This window comes from Bombus vosnesenskii, unplaced genomic scaffold, assembly GCF_011952255.1.
Source record: "Bombus vosnesenskii isolate JDL3184/JDL3185 unplaced genomic scaffold, Bvos_JDL3184-5_v1.1 scf7180000013315, whole genome shotgun sequence".
NCBI classification, from domain to species: Eukaryota; Metazoa; Arthropoda; class Insecta; order Hymenoptera; family Apidae; genus Bombus; species Bombus vosnesenskii.
The window spans coordinates 1,220,748-1,237,831 of record NW_022882961.1 but is presented as its reverse complement, the minus strand read 5'-3'; the positions used below and the strand labels follow the sequence as shown (position 1 = coordinate 1,237,831).

Sequence of the window (17,084 nt, the reverse complement as noted above, 5' to 3'; positions counted from 1 at the left end):
GTAATAAACCTCCTTGAGAGAAGCACGCGTTTAATTAGTATCAGTCATCGACGTGTGCCGATAAGCGAGAAGATAACGATTTACAATTACGGAAAGCGTGTTCGAATTTTTGTGAGTGTCACGGAGGCCGGTGCGAGTATCGAAATTCGAGGGTCGTCGGCACGGCCCGTATAAGTACGTACACGTCAGGGTCATTGACCCCGATACAGTGGCGCGCACACGCGCGCAGCATGGCCACGTTGTGACATAATGCAAGGCGGCGCACACGTGCACTGCCACCATACAGATAAAAGGCGGACGCACGCTCTCACGTACGTGGTGGTGCACGCATGCACATTGTCGTTCCGGAAACCTCGAACCAGCTTGTCGTGCCCTTACGTGCCCCACCAGGACACGCTTTCCACCCTCGCGAGAATACAAAAAGGAAAAAGAAAATAACTACGCCTTTACGACCTTTTCACTTTTTCCCATTTATCTGACACCTTGTGCGTTACGAGTTCGTTGCTTCCTTAAAGTCTATACACGTACACTCTGGGCGCTAGCGCGTAGAATTTAGAAGAAAGAATGTGGCTATCGACCGGTTTCATCTTGAATAATGCGTAGAAAATACGACCCGGCTAAGGCATATGGCGTGGAATGTAATTATTATATTTCAGATATCTGTAGAAACGAATTGGCAAAAGTAGGAGGAGATTAGGATCAGAGGCTTTGATACAGGCAAAAGGATTCTTAGTATGGAGTCGTTTGAGTTGCGTCTGGAAAGTTTAATTTACGATCTCGCCGATGTTCGCTAACGAATGTTGTACGCTTATCGCGATCAAATTTGTCAAATTAATTCAAAAGCGGCTATCGTTGAAAGTCTAATTCGAAACACTGCATGGTATGCGAACCACAGCTTAATCTTTTACCTTGGGAAAATAATAGCAAGTTTAAAGGTAGCCAGCGAAAGATTTAATAGGAGTCGTTAATCGGCGCCTGGCTGCATCTAGAGAATCGCGGATGCTTTTCTGACAGCAGCGTAACAGCGTCGTTCCCATTCTTTCGTAGAAAAAGATTCTGCCAGTCATTAGAGCGAGCCGCACTTCTAAACGAAGAAGTGGCTGGACGATTTCGACCTTTCATCCTGCGAGATCGGCAGAACGACAGCCAACGAAAAAGACAACAGACGTTTAAGTGGCTGGCGATATATATTCGCGCGACAATAAAATTACAGGCCGTGCAGAAGCACGTGACTTGGAATGCACCAAGAACTGCATTCTTTGACCGTATATTTCTCTTCTGCGCTTCTTTGCCCCCTCTTTCTTCCGCTTCGTCGGTGGTCAGCGAGCGTGCCTGGCCCCATGGCGCAAGCCAATAAATACCGCGCGTCGGCGTGACGTTTTTATTTTTTAATGTTATCCAGACAAGGTCGACTAACTGTACATCCTCGATATCTTCAGGTGCTTCACCGTAAGTTAACCGCCGTTCCCTGCACCAACATCAACCTACGCTACTGTTCGTATGCATTTCCACGTGCACGGTTCGTTGCAAATACATAAAATATAAAAAGGTAGGGTTATTAGAGTCATCTAAGCTTTAATCTTGAACTTTGCACAGATTAATCAAACTTCTATACACAGTGGCTACAGAACACCGTCCTTGCACGCCGTTTTATTTATTATACGTTAATTAATTAAAAACTACAGCTAAGAATATTCGGTTTACGGGGAAAACATAGGATCGCAGAACAAATTGATAGAGTTTAAAGGGGGATTCGTAACGAATTTTAGGCATCCCGTTACGTCACAGATCTCCGTGTTAAAATCGGAAGCCAATAGAGATCAGCTGAAGCGCGAGGTCAAAAAGGTCGTCGAGATAAATTAAGCAATTGACGATAAGCTATCGTTATCGTTATCGTGGCAGCTCGGTGTGGGATTTTGCACGCGTTCAGATAAAGAAGACAGACGAAATCGAACCCTTCCTTCGAAGAAACAATCCGAGAAATCTCGTGACACGCTCTGAATGGTTCGAGAGGGGTACACAACCTACTGATAACGCGTAACATGTAACATCGGCTGTTCTAAAACCAACAAACCGGTAGATAAAGAAAGTGTGTCATTTAAGTGGACTCGTGGTTCTTCATCTCGTTCTAGATGACCTATCGTCGAATAAGCACTTCAATTTGTATTTGCTTCGTAATTTATATATCAGCCATTTAAAAGCCATAGCGATCAATTCGACAAATTGAAAGTGACGATATCGCAAACTCTGCTTTTTTTACTTTGCCTTACGATTTATCTTTATTTGTGTCATCTTCTTGCGATCGATCGTCTTATGGAAGTTAGCCCTTCGTTTCTTCAGTATTCGATATCAATCGTTTACTTACGTAATGAAATTACGAAATTGATAAAAAATGGATGAGTTTGTCTTCTGAGGGATTCCTGTAGGAAACGAAGAGAAATTATAGCATTTATAAATCGGTTAGAAAATTTGTTAAGATCCTTAAAGTTACGCAGATCCGCGTGGCTCGTTGGCAAGAATAACAGGGTATAATTAGAAGAACAATAAATCTATAATGGAGCTCGCGAGTGTAGCGCATGCACAAAGCTATGGACGTGATGCAGTTATACTAGCATCCCTCTGCTTCGTTCTTACACACGTGTTACACTCTTCGGCGAGCAAATATGGAACTGAAATCGTGAACGATAGGAAAGGTCTTGAGCCGCGGCCAAATGTCACGACGAGATCGATCAAACGTTATCCACGGACAGCGGATTTCCAGTACGCGAAAGACGCAGGCACCAGATGTACGTCATGTGTTTATTAACGTTTGAACTATAAAACTCGACGTTTTTAATTTTGGAATCTTCGTTTCTGCTATTGCTAAAAATATGCCAGTACTCTTAACAAAATTCACGTTGATGCTGCCCGAAGAGTAAGCGTTAGTCTTTCACAAAATATTCAATCGCTGCAACAAGGATATCGAAACGTTTGCCTGTCCGATACACTATCAGTCTTTCGTCTTTAAGACAAACCTACCTCAAGACGCGAAAACATTACACGTGTGAAAATATACGAAGACGATGGATTCCTGGCTAACTCGAAGCGGAGCACCGAGCAAACATAGTTTTCTTCTCTCCGTCCCTCTCGCTTGTTTTGTCAAGTACGCGACTAAATGCATACAGAATAATCCTCTTACACGCGTTACAACGACTACGGAATTTTTTGCAATTAAGAAAATCCAATTGAATCCACTGATCGTGTACTAGAGAGACGTAGAATCGAACAAATATTTCATCTAACTAACGTCGATTCACCTAAGATTCCTCGGGATAGATTTGACCCCGATGTCGCGATATTCCAGGTTTATCGAAGGTTCGAGGAAGAAAAGAGCAGAGACAGGGAAGAAAAGTAACCGAGGAGGAGAAACCGAAGCAAGGAAAGGTCCGTGTGTTTGGCTGTTTGTAGAATCTGGGTGAGTGACCTGGGTCCCTGGCGGTTAGTCGCCTGGTCTGCCAGGAACCTGTTCTCCCGACTGTTTCTTCTCTTTTCTTTCTCCGGTCTTCTTTCTCCTTCTACCTCTTTGCATCTAGGCAGCAAGCCATCTTCCTCCGTTTTCTACAGCCTCTGGCCAAGGCATACACACGCTTGAAAACCGTGCAAGCGGAACACTGGCAAGCTTTTCGCGGCATTGTCCGCGATCGCGGTTGAAACACGGTTGAAACACTCAGAGGACTAGAACTCATATTCGCGAGCAACTTCGGACTTGTGCATCGGCCAGGAGAAAAGACGGGCCCGTTAGAGGGACACGATCATCTGGGTCGTGATGATCCGGGTGAAAGTGCTCAGCTAACGGGAACAGCTTCTTGCCTGCTAGACGATAACCATAGAACGCAACCGGCTTCTTTCGGTAACTGCAGCTGAACCCCTGTACCAATGACGATCCTAAAAATGTAAATAATTCCTGGTCGACAATTCGTAAATTCCGTCGCTCGAAATTTTCAACGCTCTACGACGGTACTTAGTCAAGCGTAACTCTGCTCGCGGTTGACCAATAAATGAAATTTACGCAGTTTTTAGCTACTATTCATGACAAACTTCTGAAACTATCTGTCGTGTGTATGGGCGTTTCACTCTATTAACATTTCCTTTTCTTCTCTCATTTCTTTTTTCGATTCACCGTCTCTCGTCGTCCGTGAGAGCACACGTGCTTTTGTCTGCTAGCGCTACTCGATAAACCATTCAACAGCGTAACCAGTTATCAACAAAGAATGGAAAGCCAAAGCGATCGATGGATGAGGAACAACGTCGGTTCCTATACGAATATACGAAACACTCACGCAATATCGGTGTTCTGTACAGGTGTAAGACTCGTCTGGAGTCGTGAGGTCGGCACACGAACCACGAACGCAGCCTGCATCGTGCATATGTATACTCCGCGTTCGGATTATGCAAGCAAGTCCGCTTTCTACGTGGGCTTAGAATCTGGGTCGGACACGAAGTCATTGTTTACAACGAGTCGGCGTTGAATAGGTGGGTTGATGCTATGTGACGGAGTGTACCGTGTCTACCCAGACTTGCAACTGCAATAGCTCGCGATACCTTCCAATCCCTTCGACCACTACCTCCTTTTCTCTGTTTGTTTCTTTGATTAATCAGTACTAACGACGAGGTGCCCATCAACGCGCATTGTGCACGATAGATCGCGATGATTATGATTTCGTTAACTAAAAGATTGGAATCTCAGCTGAGACTTCTTCCACCTACAACATATTATTATTACGAATACCATACATCGAGTATTTTATATATTTTTCCACATTATGTATATTTTCCCATCTTCAAATTTCCCATAAATCCAATCTTATTTATCAATATCCAATATCATTGGAATTGTCGGGTAGAGATTATTTGGATAGAGATCATGCACGGTTGTATGGCTGATAACTGGAAGGTATTCTATGCCGAATGGAATGAACGAAACAAATAATAAAATAATATTATTCGTTGAATTACAAGCTGTAGAATTTGAAAATTCTTAGAAGCTGTTTTGGTATAATTTATATATTAAAACATTATCCAGGCGTACTGTATATTAGAGAAGACGAAGGATAAACTGATCGTACGATCGGATTCGATGTTCATTAATTAAAAGTTTGACTTTTGTTATAAACAAAATAATGATGTTAAGGTTCCAAACAATTGAAACGTCTGTATTGTTCTCTGGGCTTTATTCTTTCGCTGGAAAAATCGTGAACGATGATTAAAAGCGAAATGAGAATTAGGTTAGTTCTTGTTGAAAAAGTTCGTCGTACGAAATATTCGTTTGTCGTAACATAAGCGGAAATCATATCAAAAGTTATTGTTTCGGTTTTTGGAAAATAATAATGTACATATAAACACGATGAAATAATAACGTTATAAATACAGAGGAATGGCTTTGAAAATGAATATTTCGCCTTTATGATAAAATTGCATTTTACGCAGTAGTGACGTATTAAGAAAATCTATGAATGTTAGGGTCGGTATTAACATCAAAATGCACGGTATTATATCTACGATAAGATTAACTACGTGTTGATACATTCTTGTCTGCGGTTATTAAGCTAGTATCTTCGTACAGTGGCTGCCAAAATTTGATGCCAAAATGTAATTTTATTACATCATTCAGAAATCTGTCACGCAAGTATTACACGTACTGCATTGTATGAAATTGCACGAAACTACCATAAGAATTATCTGAAATATTTTTACAACAAGAATTTTACTAATGCATAATTTCTAACCTGAAGTAAAATTACGTTCTAGCCCGGAACCATTGGCAGCCGATTGAGGTTAGGTTAGAGTTAGGTTGAGGTTAGGTTGGGGAACACAAGAAATAACGAAACGTACGAGAAATTTCTTTATGAACATCCAGATCCTCCAAACCGAATTCTTATTCAGAGTAAGGGATAAATGATCATTTTCGCGCTTTGAACACCTAAGAAATAAATTATTTAAATATACGATCTTTCAAATAAGCACCATAGGCAAAATCCAATGGTCCATATATCCCACTCTCGTAGAACGTCTCGCGATTGTTAAAAAGTTCATTAAAACGCGGGCAAAGTGTGACGTATCACGCGGAATTGTCCGGCGTGTCTTTGTCTCGCGAGAATAAAGTACCCTCGAAACTGCAGGAACCGAACAGGATTGTTTCGCGGACGAAAACGAGCAAAATGTAACAGGGCCATTGTCTGCGCGCGTTACAGTTCACCCAGCGAAAGAGTCTCGCTATTTTTCATTCTGGAATTTTAGCAGCACCATGAACGGGAAATCCGACGAACTGTCCCTGCGGTCAAAATCTGACTTGCATGTTTTTTCGCCAATTTTACTATGCCCTTCTCTTTTATTTGCAAAAAAAAAAAATCAAACTTTCATGATTCACGATTTAGATGTACACTGCTGTACAACAATATTCGCGTGACTATCATATCGTACAATATTATTACAACGCATCCTATAATACAGAATATCGCGACGAAATTCATTTTCAGAAGTTGCCACCACAAAATAAGAGAATCGTATTGTTGAAATATACGAAGTTATCGTTTTCTGTCGTTGAAAATAAATACTATATAGATAATTGTAAATAACAAAATATCTATCAAATTATCGGCTACCTTCACGCTCTCCCTAACACTGTTCAACACTTTCCAAGGAAACCTTCGTTGCAAGAAAGAGCGAAAGAAAGAATTTCATACCTCTGGATCCTAGCGTACGCTTTTTTCCGGAATCCCTACGAGCATGAGTCAGTGTAAGGAACCGCGACTGCGGTTTACGTGCGATAGAAAGTCGCGGCAGCGTGTCTGGCCGCGTGGGTGCCGGAGCTTGCATAACGCACAATATCAACGAGCAGACAAAGACCGAAATATTTCGATATTGGCGAACGAATCGGAATCTGCCGGTGAAACCGGCGAGGGGAATGGAAACGATCCTCGGTAACGTTCCTGCAGGGCGTGCATCGAACCGCATCATCTTCTAACCGTATCGCGGCCGTTGCACCCGGATTTTAATATTAGAATGCTCACGATAATGATAGGGCCCTCGAAATAACGTCCGCGATCGGTTTCGACGTCAATTATTACGGCTGAATATTTGCACAACGAAATTGATACTCTCGTCGTCGAAACGTGACGCGTGATTTCACGCGGTTCGATCGAGGTCGTTGAACTACATACAAGCACATTCGTGCGTTTCCAATTCGTAGATTCGTTGCGTCGCGTCGTCGCTACAGTCAACCCTCCCCATATGCGAATTTGAAAGATCGCTAACTAAGATCGCGGATACGCGACTCTACACTGTCTCGTGAAATGTATGGCGCCGTTTCCAAGATCGCGCCCGCGATTTACGGACGAATACTTTTTCAAACGAAATGATGCACAAAGAACGCAGCTTTTGACCGGGAAATTTGGTGCATCCGATGTATCGCGCAGCGAAGTTTTCACAGTTTCAGATGCAAAAGCGGTTGATGCGTTAGATGTTTGGAAGAAAATTATAACGTCGAAATTGGTTTCTCGTGACTTTCAATCTTGGTTGGACACCGTGCGACGATTAAGTTGCCAGACTGATTTTAACGGTTTTAAAGCAAATTTCTTCATTTTGAATGCTCTATATTTTTGTACGTGTTTTGGACAACCACGCAATCTGAACGTGTACTTTATCGTCGTACTGTAGTCATATTTTACGCTCTACTTTATCAAAGGTTTTGGCTACATCCGACTCTTCCGGCTACGACCTTCGTCGGTTTTGCCCCAATTATGTTCTTATCCTTGGTAATTATTTGGGACAACACTGATTACCGTAATGACCGAAATATTTAGTGTTCGATGTGATGTAATCCAGATGATATCGTGCAACTTCTGAGGCACCAAGATTTACCTAACGCTTATGATAAACTGACGTCAGTGTTGCTTAATCAATTTGATATCCCGTACGCGGATATCGTCGATAATGAAATTAAGGGAAAAGGTTCGAAATATCGACTATAGGACGCTACGAAAATAGTCACTCGACCCTGTGATATCGCTCAGACCAGCGACCTTGTGCCGGATAAATAATCAATCTTAAGTCTGATTAACGAATTAAATCGCAATAGCTCAACCTGGTAGTTGATTAGGAATTAAATAGACAAATACGGAAAATAACCCGTTTAATTTTTACATCTTCCAAGGATAAACTATTGGGACAAGTATGGATGTACACCGGTTGCAGATAATTGACTATTGCAGTAATTATGTGATTTCTTATGAAAGTTTACGACGAGTGACATATAAGCGGTGTGCAAGTTCTGAATAATTAAGACGACGCAACGTGATCAACGTTGTGATTATGATAGTCGTGTTTAACTTCCAAAAAAGTTCGAAATATCGACTTTCTCTAATATTCAAATACTTTTGTAAATTCCTGTATACACGTTCCACAATTCTGTTTAGCAACAAGGGAATACAATTAATTAAAGGTGAACGGTAAGAGGAAAATAATAACGAAACTTCTTACTCTTAGTTTGAATAAAATAACCGAGACCAATATCTAACCTGTCCAACTAGCATTATAGTTGCGTTAGCCAACTATTTTGGTCAATTAACCGTTTTAGGCAGGAAACCGTTTTAGTTAGTCAGTCGCTTCATTCGGTTAAGTGGTAAAATCCGTTACCCTTGTTCACCGGTCATATCCACAGGCAATTTTGCTTCCTTTAACTGACCAAAATTAAGCGGTATCAAAATTTCTCTAATTTGAAAAGTAATTATAACGTTTGAAAGTTGGTGCAATTTACAAAATAGATGCTCGCCCGTGAAGAAAAGTACAACGGAACTGCATCCTGACATTTATTCAGCGATCTTTTAAAACCACGAAGCGAGCTATGGAAAAAATCGAGATAAATGCGGAAGATAGGAACAAAAAGTCTTTTTTCCTGCTTACCAAATAAAGCTCGTTAACTCGAGTCGGTCGAACGGTTAGGTGATCTTCTTAACGAGCTGAACGAACCACATCACTATCTACGTGTTTCTTTCCTATGTACCCGGAGTTTTGGAATCATTCGGCTGAGGCAATCCTCTGAGCAACAGAGTGTAAGGGACGACTCGAACCAAAGAAGTGATTTTGTAAAGAGACCTGATCCACGCGACTCTTACGAATATGTAATATCTTCTCGGACCCCATAGCTAATGATACCGACTCTTTTGAACCCGCAGAGGACAGGGGAAAAGGCAAAGTGGATTTCCTGGTGACAGGAAAGCGCAAAGCCAGACACGTTCTACCTTTGTTTCGCTTTGAAGCAACGTGTTAAACTTGCATTTAATCGACATCACCTGCTGCTTCTCGATCAGTGTAAAATAATATGTATAATTAATGGACTCGTAACGAAAACGAGCCGTGTCCACTTTCGTCGTTGTTGCAAGAAATCAAAAGAATCTCTCATCGATATGTTTGAATTCTTTTTAAGAAAATATTCACCATGCTGAGCAGTTGCTACGAGCCTATCTGTAACTTGACCGTCACTTGATTTACAAAATGCTATTCATCGATAAATCTTTTTTTCTATTTTCAGTCGCGAACAGAGTGAATCAGAGACGCGTCATTCTTTTTTACATGGTAGAGCGCAAGTACAATGATAGACGCTATTCCTCGTTTTATTGCACTTTAAGGTGAATGGAATTCTTCTACGGAGAAGAGGCCGCAGTGGAGAACGGCAGGAGACGGGGAGGAAAGAGAAGCGTCGAAGGAGGACGAAGGAAATCTCGGTCTTGCCACAGCCAACAGAGTCCTGGCTTTCCTTCGAATTCCTTCTAGCAAATGGAGCATAAATTACGACAGACCTTAGGCATCCTGTCTTCTTTTTTTTTTCTCAAAAAAGAACCATGTAACGTATCGTGTATCAATCATTTCGTATGTTTTCGTGTTCGACTTTGATCGACAAATTTCGTGTTGAATAGTCTGTCGAATGATTTTATAAAGAAGACATAATACAATAAAATTTCAGTTAAAATATATGAAAATACAACGATAATTATTATTATTTCGACCAATATACAAACAATGAATAGTTTTCAATCTATACAAAATACCATCGACTGTTCTAACATGTACTTTCAACGTACTTGGCTCTTGGAAGACACGAGCGACGTTTATAAGAAAGCTCGTCAGCTGGCAGCAGTCGAAACGCGGTATGACAAAGCTGTAAATTCCGCTGAGTGGATTCTACGGAATACACGCAACAGTGCAAATTAGCAAGAACTGGCGCAACGTGTCGTAAATGCAAATTGGAACGATTACCGAGATCGTCGCCGTTTTGAAAACGAATATCATGGCGTTCTTGGAACGCCAGGCAAGAGGCGAATTTCACGGACCTCGGTGGGAACCTTGTACAATATCAAGGACCGATCTGAGAGGAATATCAATGTTTCATCAATCGTAAATGGGTCGAAACAACTCCCCCTCTTTGCCTCGTCTCCATCGAACTGGTGGAACAGACCGCCTTTTTCGTGCACCTGCCACGTCCACGGCGAAGCACCGTTATGCAGCACATACGAGGCACATCGGCTTGCATGAATCTCCAAGAAAGAACAAACGGGGGCCCGGGCATGCCGATAACCCCAAAATTATTGCCAACTCTGGACCGCGAAATTTGCGGTCGACGAATTACCAGGGCCCTGAACCTAACACTTTCGGGTAATTTCCTACAGTTACATTGCTTTTCTCTCGTAGATTGCCAAGGAGAATGCAAGGGGCAGCTATTTTCGACTGGCCGCAGAAAGAAATCTATAAAATTGTACGTGAGAAATTTTGTTCATTCTTTGAATGGTACTAGGATATGATATTCCATTGAATTGCTCAGAATATGGTAAGTTCTATAAGAGGACGATACTCCTTGGTAAGAAAATCGTGAAACACATAGATCTATCAGTGTTAATTGTTAGCAAAGCTATCCGGAGATTTATGTAACGCATTTATAGAGGAGAACGATAAATGTTCGCGTTTTAATTAGATTTTAATCGTGTTTTATAGCTTGAAACGTTAAAACAAAGAGATCTTTGAATTCCTACGCTTGAAATAATTTTGCTTGCCAATTAATTGCTATACAGCGGAAATGAACGCCGTGTCTATGAAAAGAGAACGCTTTATTAGGAATAAAATCAGAATGCTATAGAGGTCCAAGTACATTAAATTTCGTGTTACTTGATATTATGAAAATCAAATGTATAGTAATTATATAGAAGAATAATGCAATTAGTATGTTGCAGCATACTATGACTTTATGTAGAAAATGCCTACGTTCGTTGGTCGACTGGCTTTCGTTGGAATCGACGCATCGACACCTAGCCACGCCGATATAAACGGTATAGAATCTATTCTTTATCCGAACCATCGAACAGAATCGTATCATTTTCGAGGAAGGAGAAAGCGAACGGTCGCGACAAGCGCTTCGCATTCAATGACCTCGGACCACGGCTCGATGCCAGCGCAGCGAATGACCTCCGACTGGTAAATAGTAAACAGATGTCAACTAAATTCATTCCAGAGACCAGATACTTGTTGGCGCCATCGTAAATTCGCAGACGAATTCGACATCGAGTCGTTCGCGTAACAAACGTCCAATCATCCAATAAACCTAATCATGTAGGGGATATCTCGCAGAAGTATTGCAACGTTTTTGGAAAATGCTACAAAATTTGATTCGCACTGTAACCAGACGCAGCTATCACGATCGTATCGATCTTTGAAACGAATTTGAAAATGTATATTAAAATTTCGAACATATATAACGTTTTGAGGCGTTGTAATTCACAATTTCAGATTGCTTATAGCACCTGAATAATCAAAGTCTAGTAAGTATAACGCGTAGAACTTCTGGAGCATCTTGTCAATCTAGAGTAATACGCAGTATGAATAGTAGAACACTTATAGTAGTTAGAATATCTGGAATAGCCTACAATTGGCTCGATGCTTAAAACATTTAGAATACCTAGAGTAGCCGGGGCAGAGTTCTTGAAACGCTAATGGTAAGCTCGTAGTGGTCGATTTAAAATAAATATTAGGTAGTTCGTCGCATAATAGAGTTACAAGAATGATTTAACAAAATGATGATGTGGACACCGTCGTTTATTTGTCAGCAAGACGTATTTTAATTAAAAAGCTCGGAATAAATCGGATTTCATTGCCTCTAATTATTTATCGTAGCTACGTAGAATGAAGTATTAAGACGCGATTAAATTGATTTTTAAAAGCCAGTACGCAATAATGAAATGGACATTTGTAATTTTCTGAGCTTCAGGTGATGTATAAATAAAAAACAATTCCAAGTCTTGTAATAGACGATTTAAATCAATAATCCGGTGATTGCAGAAAAAAGTTATAATTGCCACTACTAATTATATTGATTCATTATTGATTCGTCGACTTCGATAAAACGAACGCTAGTGTAGCTGTGTGCTTATGTTAATGGAATATATATGCTACGTAGGAAACGTAGATATCTGAAACGTTTTACTGGTAACACTACGTGCGAACGTTGAATTATATGTAAATGATTCGAACTGAATGGCGGAGAAAATTAATGTCGCTTTTCCACAAACAAAACAATTTTATCGGTCGTATAATATCGGCTTTAGCTGTATGGTTGGTTTTACGGTCAAAAAGGAATATTAATGTACGCGATATAATATCATAAATATTAATGTTGATATCAAAATTTCATTTCGAATTTATCGAACATTAATTATAGGGACCCGGGTCTCGAAACGTGTTTTCTTTGGAAAGAAATACATTTCGAGCCACCAAACACTTGCTTTTCGGCGTTCGAGTTGGACTTCGTAAAAGCCGGTTGAAAAAAATAAAACGGAACGTCTGGCTTTAAAAATTTTCAACTGACTCGCACCAAACAACGTGAGCGCTAGAATACAGGACTTTGTACTTGTAACCACGCGTAAATATCCTTGAATGAATTATTGAATGAAATGAAATTCCGCGTTAAAAAGACGAAGATCACTGTATAAGCATAGTCGAATTTGAATTTCAATTGTTGTTGAATTTTGAACCGGATAACAACGTTTATTACGAAAATGACTTTACTTAACCGATAGACGTGTAATCGTGCAGAAATGTAAGCTATCTTAGTTGCATAACTGAACGTTATTGTTAATAAAGACAAGATCTCAGTCTTTGTCGCGTTTAACAATACAAGTTTTTCAACCAATATGATCCACCAACGAGACGATACACGAGAGTCTCTTAGATTTCTTAATTGTCCATTTCTAATCGATTTCTTAGTTTCATTACATACGTACTCGATTAATATTCCATTCTCAAGAAACAAATAGCTTGCCTCCATAAATTCATACATCGCAAGAAGATAACATAAATAGTCGTGTATTATCATCACTTTATGGTAGCTTTCAATTTATCGAGTTGATCGAGGTAGCTTTTAAACGGCTAATGGAAAACTTCAGCAAATTTTGGCCACGCACCGTGTAATTGATAAAAACCGGCCGTATAATCCATATTGGTTGCATTTTGCGATGTACGTATATACATATGTGTACCGACAACGTCCTCGAAAACTAGAATAGTTATGACTTATGTTATGTCGCGATAACGAAAAAAAGAAACTCTCAGGTAAGCGGATCGCACGATAGCTTACGTAATCTGACAAAAGCAACGCAGAGCATAACGCTAACTTGCCTATTTTGCTTCGGTTCGCGTTTTGGCAACGATTTCGCGGCCGTTTAAACTCGCTTATCTCTGATCAAATTCGATCAACAGCTTCTCGATGGATCGTGAACGGATGATAACGTCGACCGATTTATGGCTTCCTACAAGATGTATGCACAAGAATTCTGCCCAGTTCTGCAGATGATCGCCTTTATTTCTAATTGTTATTTCTTCTGTTCTGCGCGTATGATAAACGAGACTTATTCAATGAAATACGAGAAGTTGCAAGCAACAGACCAATCGTCTATCTCAAGACGGTTTAACGGAAGAGTACTTGATCTTAAGACTGGTTAGACATCGTACGAATCAACAAGTGCTGATAAGAGAATACTAAATATTTTCAAGATAAAACGTTTTAGACACGAAGTAACAACAACAAGTTCGTAATAATAATTTTGTACAACGTAGAATAGACAGCAAAGTACATAAATGATATTCGTTTTATTTCTGGATGAGAGTAAATTGATGTACTCCATAAATTAAATTTTAAAAATACTTGATAATGGAAAGCAGAAAGTAACCTATAGATAGGATGCGAATATTAATGCATTTATGGAAAATTTATTCAAATAAAAACAAATTTTATTTAAATTTCAGTAAATGTAAAAATCTGCAGTATACATATAATATGCAAAGATATCTAAAGGATTAAACATAAATATTAAAATGATAAGATAAATACCTATTTAGGTTCCATCTATTTAATTGTATCGATAAAACTATGAATTTACATAATTATTCGCAACTTATCTGCAACCGAATATATTCGATATATTAGTCAAGTGCCGCAAAATAAAAAGTTTTCAATATTGAACATCGTATTGTATCATGACTCTGTTTTAGCTATGAATGTTATTAACATACAATTAATATCCTATTATCAAGGTCTGAATTTGCTATTCATCAACCCTGCCTCGAATCTCATGTATTATCCGAAAATATGTATAAGTTGGGAAGAATAGGCTCATTGAAATTCGACAGGAGCTGTCGAGGAATCTTTTTAACCTTTTTAATCCGCGAATCTTTCCATAGTTAGAATGGAAAAGATATTTATCGACTAAGTAAAACGAGGAACGGTTCGTTATATTTATATATATGTACATACTAATACAGCTTCGTCTCGATATTAAGCGTATAAACACATTTTTGCTTCTCAATCGCTATGTCACATGATTTCTCGACTAACTCCAATTGTATTCTATCTATCAGCTATTGATATATTTCCAACTATCTATATTATTCATAGAAATAATATTTAGAACGCATAAAACTATGAAAAAACACGTGTTTATATAGCCATTGTTCGTTTCAGAGTATTAATACTTTATCGAATGAACATTTGTGTAGATTAATTTCGCTATCGTTGTAAGAGACTTTTGTGAAACGTGAGAAATGTATGAAAAAACGATGGAAATAACCTATGCAATATTCAGAAAGTTTTTCGATCGGAATGTAGTGTCAGCCACGAAAAAAACACCTATGACACAAGGTTTTTTTTTTGGTATTGTAGAGGCAGAAGCGCGGGCTTCTCGGAACGAAGTGAAGTAGACGCGAAGTTCGAATGTTCGAAAGGTCGATCGCTAATGTAAACAGAAACAGCGTGTCGCGCGCGCGATGCCAGATAGGCCGCATGCATCGAACCAAAGTTAGTCTACGTAAATTCGACTCGTGTTTACGATTAATCGAGACGACAAAAATCGCATAAACGAAGAATGTCCGTTAGGTGGACGATACTCACCTGAAGATCATGACAGCCGTTATCCCTGTGACTGGCAGCACGAATCACCCCTGCACGCCACCCCCACTCACTGATCTTATTCACCTTTAGCTTGGTGAAACCACTCACCGAGAGAAACCTCTTTCCCACGATCTCTTCGCGAAACTTGTACGCCATATTATGGATCGGCAACCGCGGCGTGTCGAATCCGCGAATTCGGATCGCCAGCCGGGTCTTCCAATCACCCTTTCTCCTCCTCTACTTCTCTATACGTCTACTTCTCCTTCTCACTTCTCTGTCTCTCTCTCCTTCTTCTATCCCTGTATATCTCGCTATCCTTCCCTCTCGCACTCTCGCACTCGCTTTCTCTCTCCCCCACGAACTGTGCCGTTCTCTTTTCCTCTATTCCGATCCTCCAGCGAGCGTGCCTCTCCCCCAAAAAAGAAAACCCCACGTAGCACTGAACCGTAGAGAAGAACAACCGAGCACCGATCACCACTTCGTTATTTTTCACCAAAGACACCAACAGCACAGTCACTCGGATCTGCTTCTCTCCTCGTGATCACGACGGGCCAGCAAACAACAGGGCCATGAGGCGCGCACGATCCTCTTCTCCTTTCTCCTCTTTTCTTCTCTCTTCCTTGGACGGTCGGCCACCACCAGCAGCAGCCACTCCTTGCTCCTACATACGTGCGTCTGGACACTGGACACCGTACCACCGAAAACGTCTTGGTGACCGCTCCGATATACCACTTTCCTCTTCTCGACACCTTGTCGTCGTCCTCGTCGTCCTCGTCGTCCTCGTCGTCCTCGTCCTCGTCCTCGTCCTCGTCCTCGTCGTTGTCGTCGTCGTTCTCCTTTCCTTCTTTTTTCCTTTTCCTCCGTCGCGCACCACGCAGCCGATCTTTCTTCCCTTTTACAGTCCGCTCCACCTGCGCGCCCGTAGTCCTCGTCGTCGTCGTCTCCCCGATGATGTCCCCCGCGTCGACAGGATTTCGCCTGCTTTCGCCACGTCCAGGACACGGAACGAGAGGCACTTTAAACTTCCGGCCGCACACCGTGTATACTGGACACACACTGCTCGGTTGACGGTAACGGCGGCAGCGCGGTAACCAAGCACTCCGAACGGTACCAGTGTGAACGTGAGAGTGACACACACATGACCGGCCAGTGATATCGCGTAGCGCGCACTGCGGGCGGACGGCAGGGAGGCACGGCTCCTTCCCGCGACTCCTGCCTCCTGCCCCGCTTCACGGTTCGACCTCCCGCCATCGTCCTCTACCCTCGAACACCCCAGGCCCCCGCCTGCACCGACGTTCGCGCCGACGCCTTCCCTCCTCCCCGCCACCCTCCTCGCGACCAAGCAGCCGTGCCGCGCGCTATGCCGCACCGCGCCGCGTCTCCACCGATACTCTCTCTCCCCACCACTAACTATTCTTCCCCTTTTAGCCACATCTCACCCTTCCCTCCCGTTCCCATCATCTCATTCTCGGTCTGCGTGATCCGGTTGATCCCGATCCGTTGTCCGAACTTATCTCATCTCTTTTCTCTTCGCTTCAGAGTCGCGCAGCGGCAAAGTTCTTTCGCATTGCTACAACTCATGGCACGAGCATGGAGTGAAGAGAACTCTAGGGCCGTA

The 17,084-nt window shown here is 41.4% G+C and overlaps 1 protein-coding gene across 4 annotated transcripts in view; it reads right to left on the bottom strand.

Moving 5' to 3' along the window:
- LOC117235299 (probable JmjC domain-containing histone demethylation protein 2C) overlaps positions 1-15,692 on the bottom strand; it is a 232,455-nt gene extending 216,763 nt beyond the window's left edge. For all 4 annotated transcript variants that reach the window (XM_033497179.1, XM_033497183.1, XM_033497182.1 and 1 more), the window contains exon 1: positions 15,467-15,692. In XM_033497179.1, the coding sequence (XP_033353070.1) occupies positions 15,467-15,622 (156 nt within the window). In that variant the 5' untranslated portion in view covers positions 15,623-15,692. The remainder of the gene's footprint in view (positions 1-15,466) is intronic.
- Positions 15,693-17,084: the final 1,392 nt, after the last annotated feature.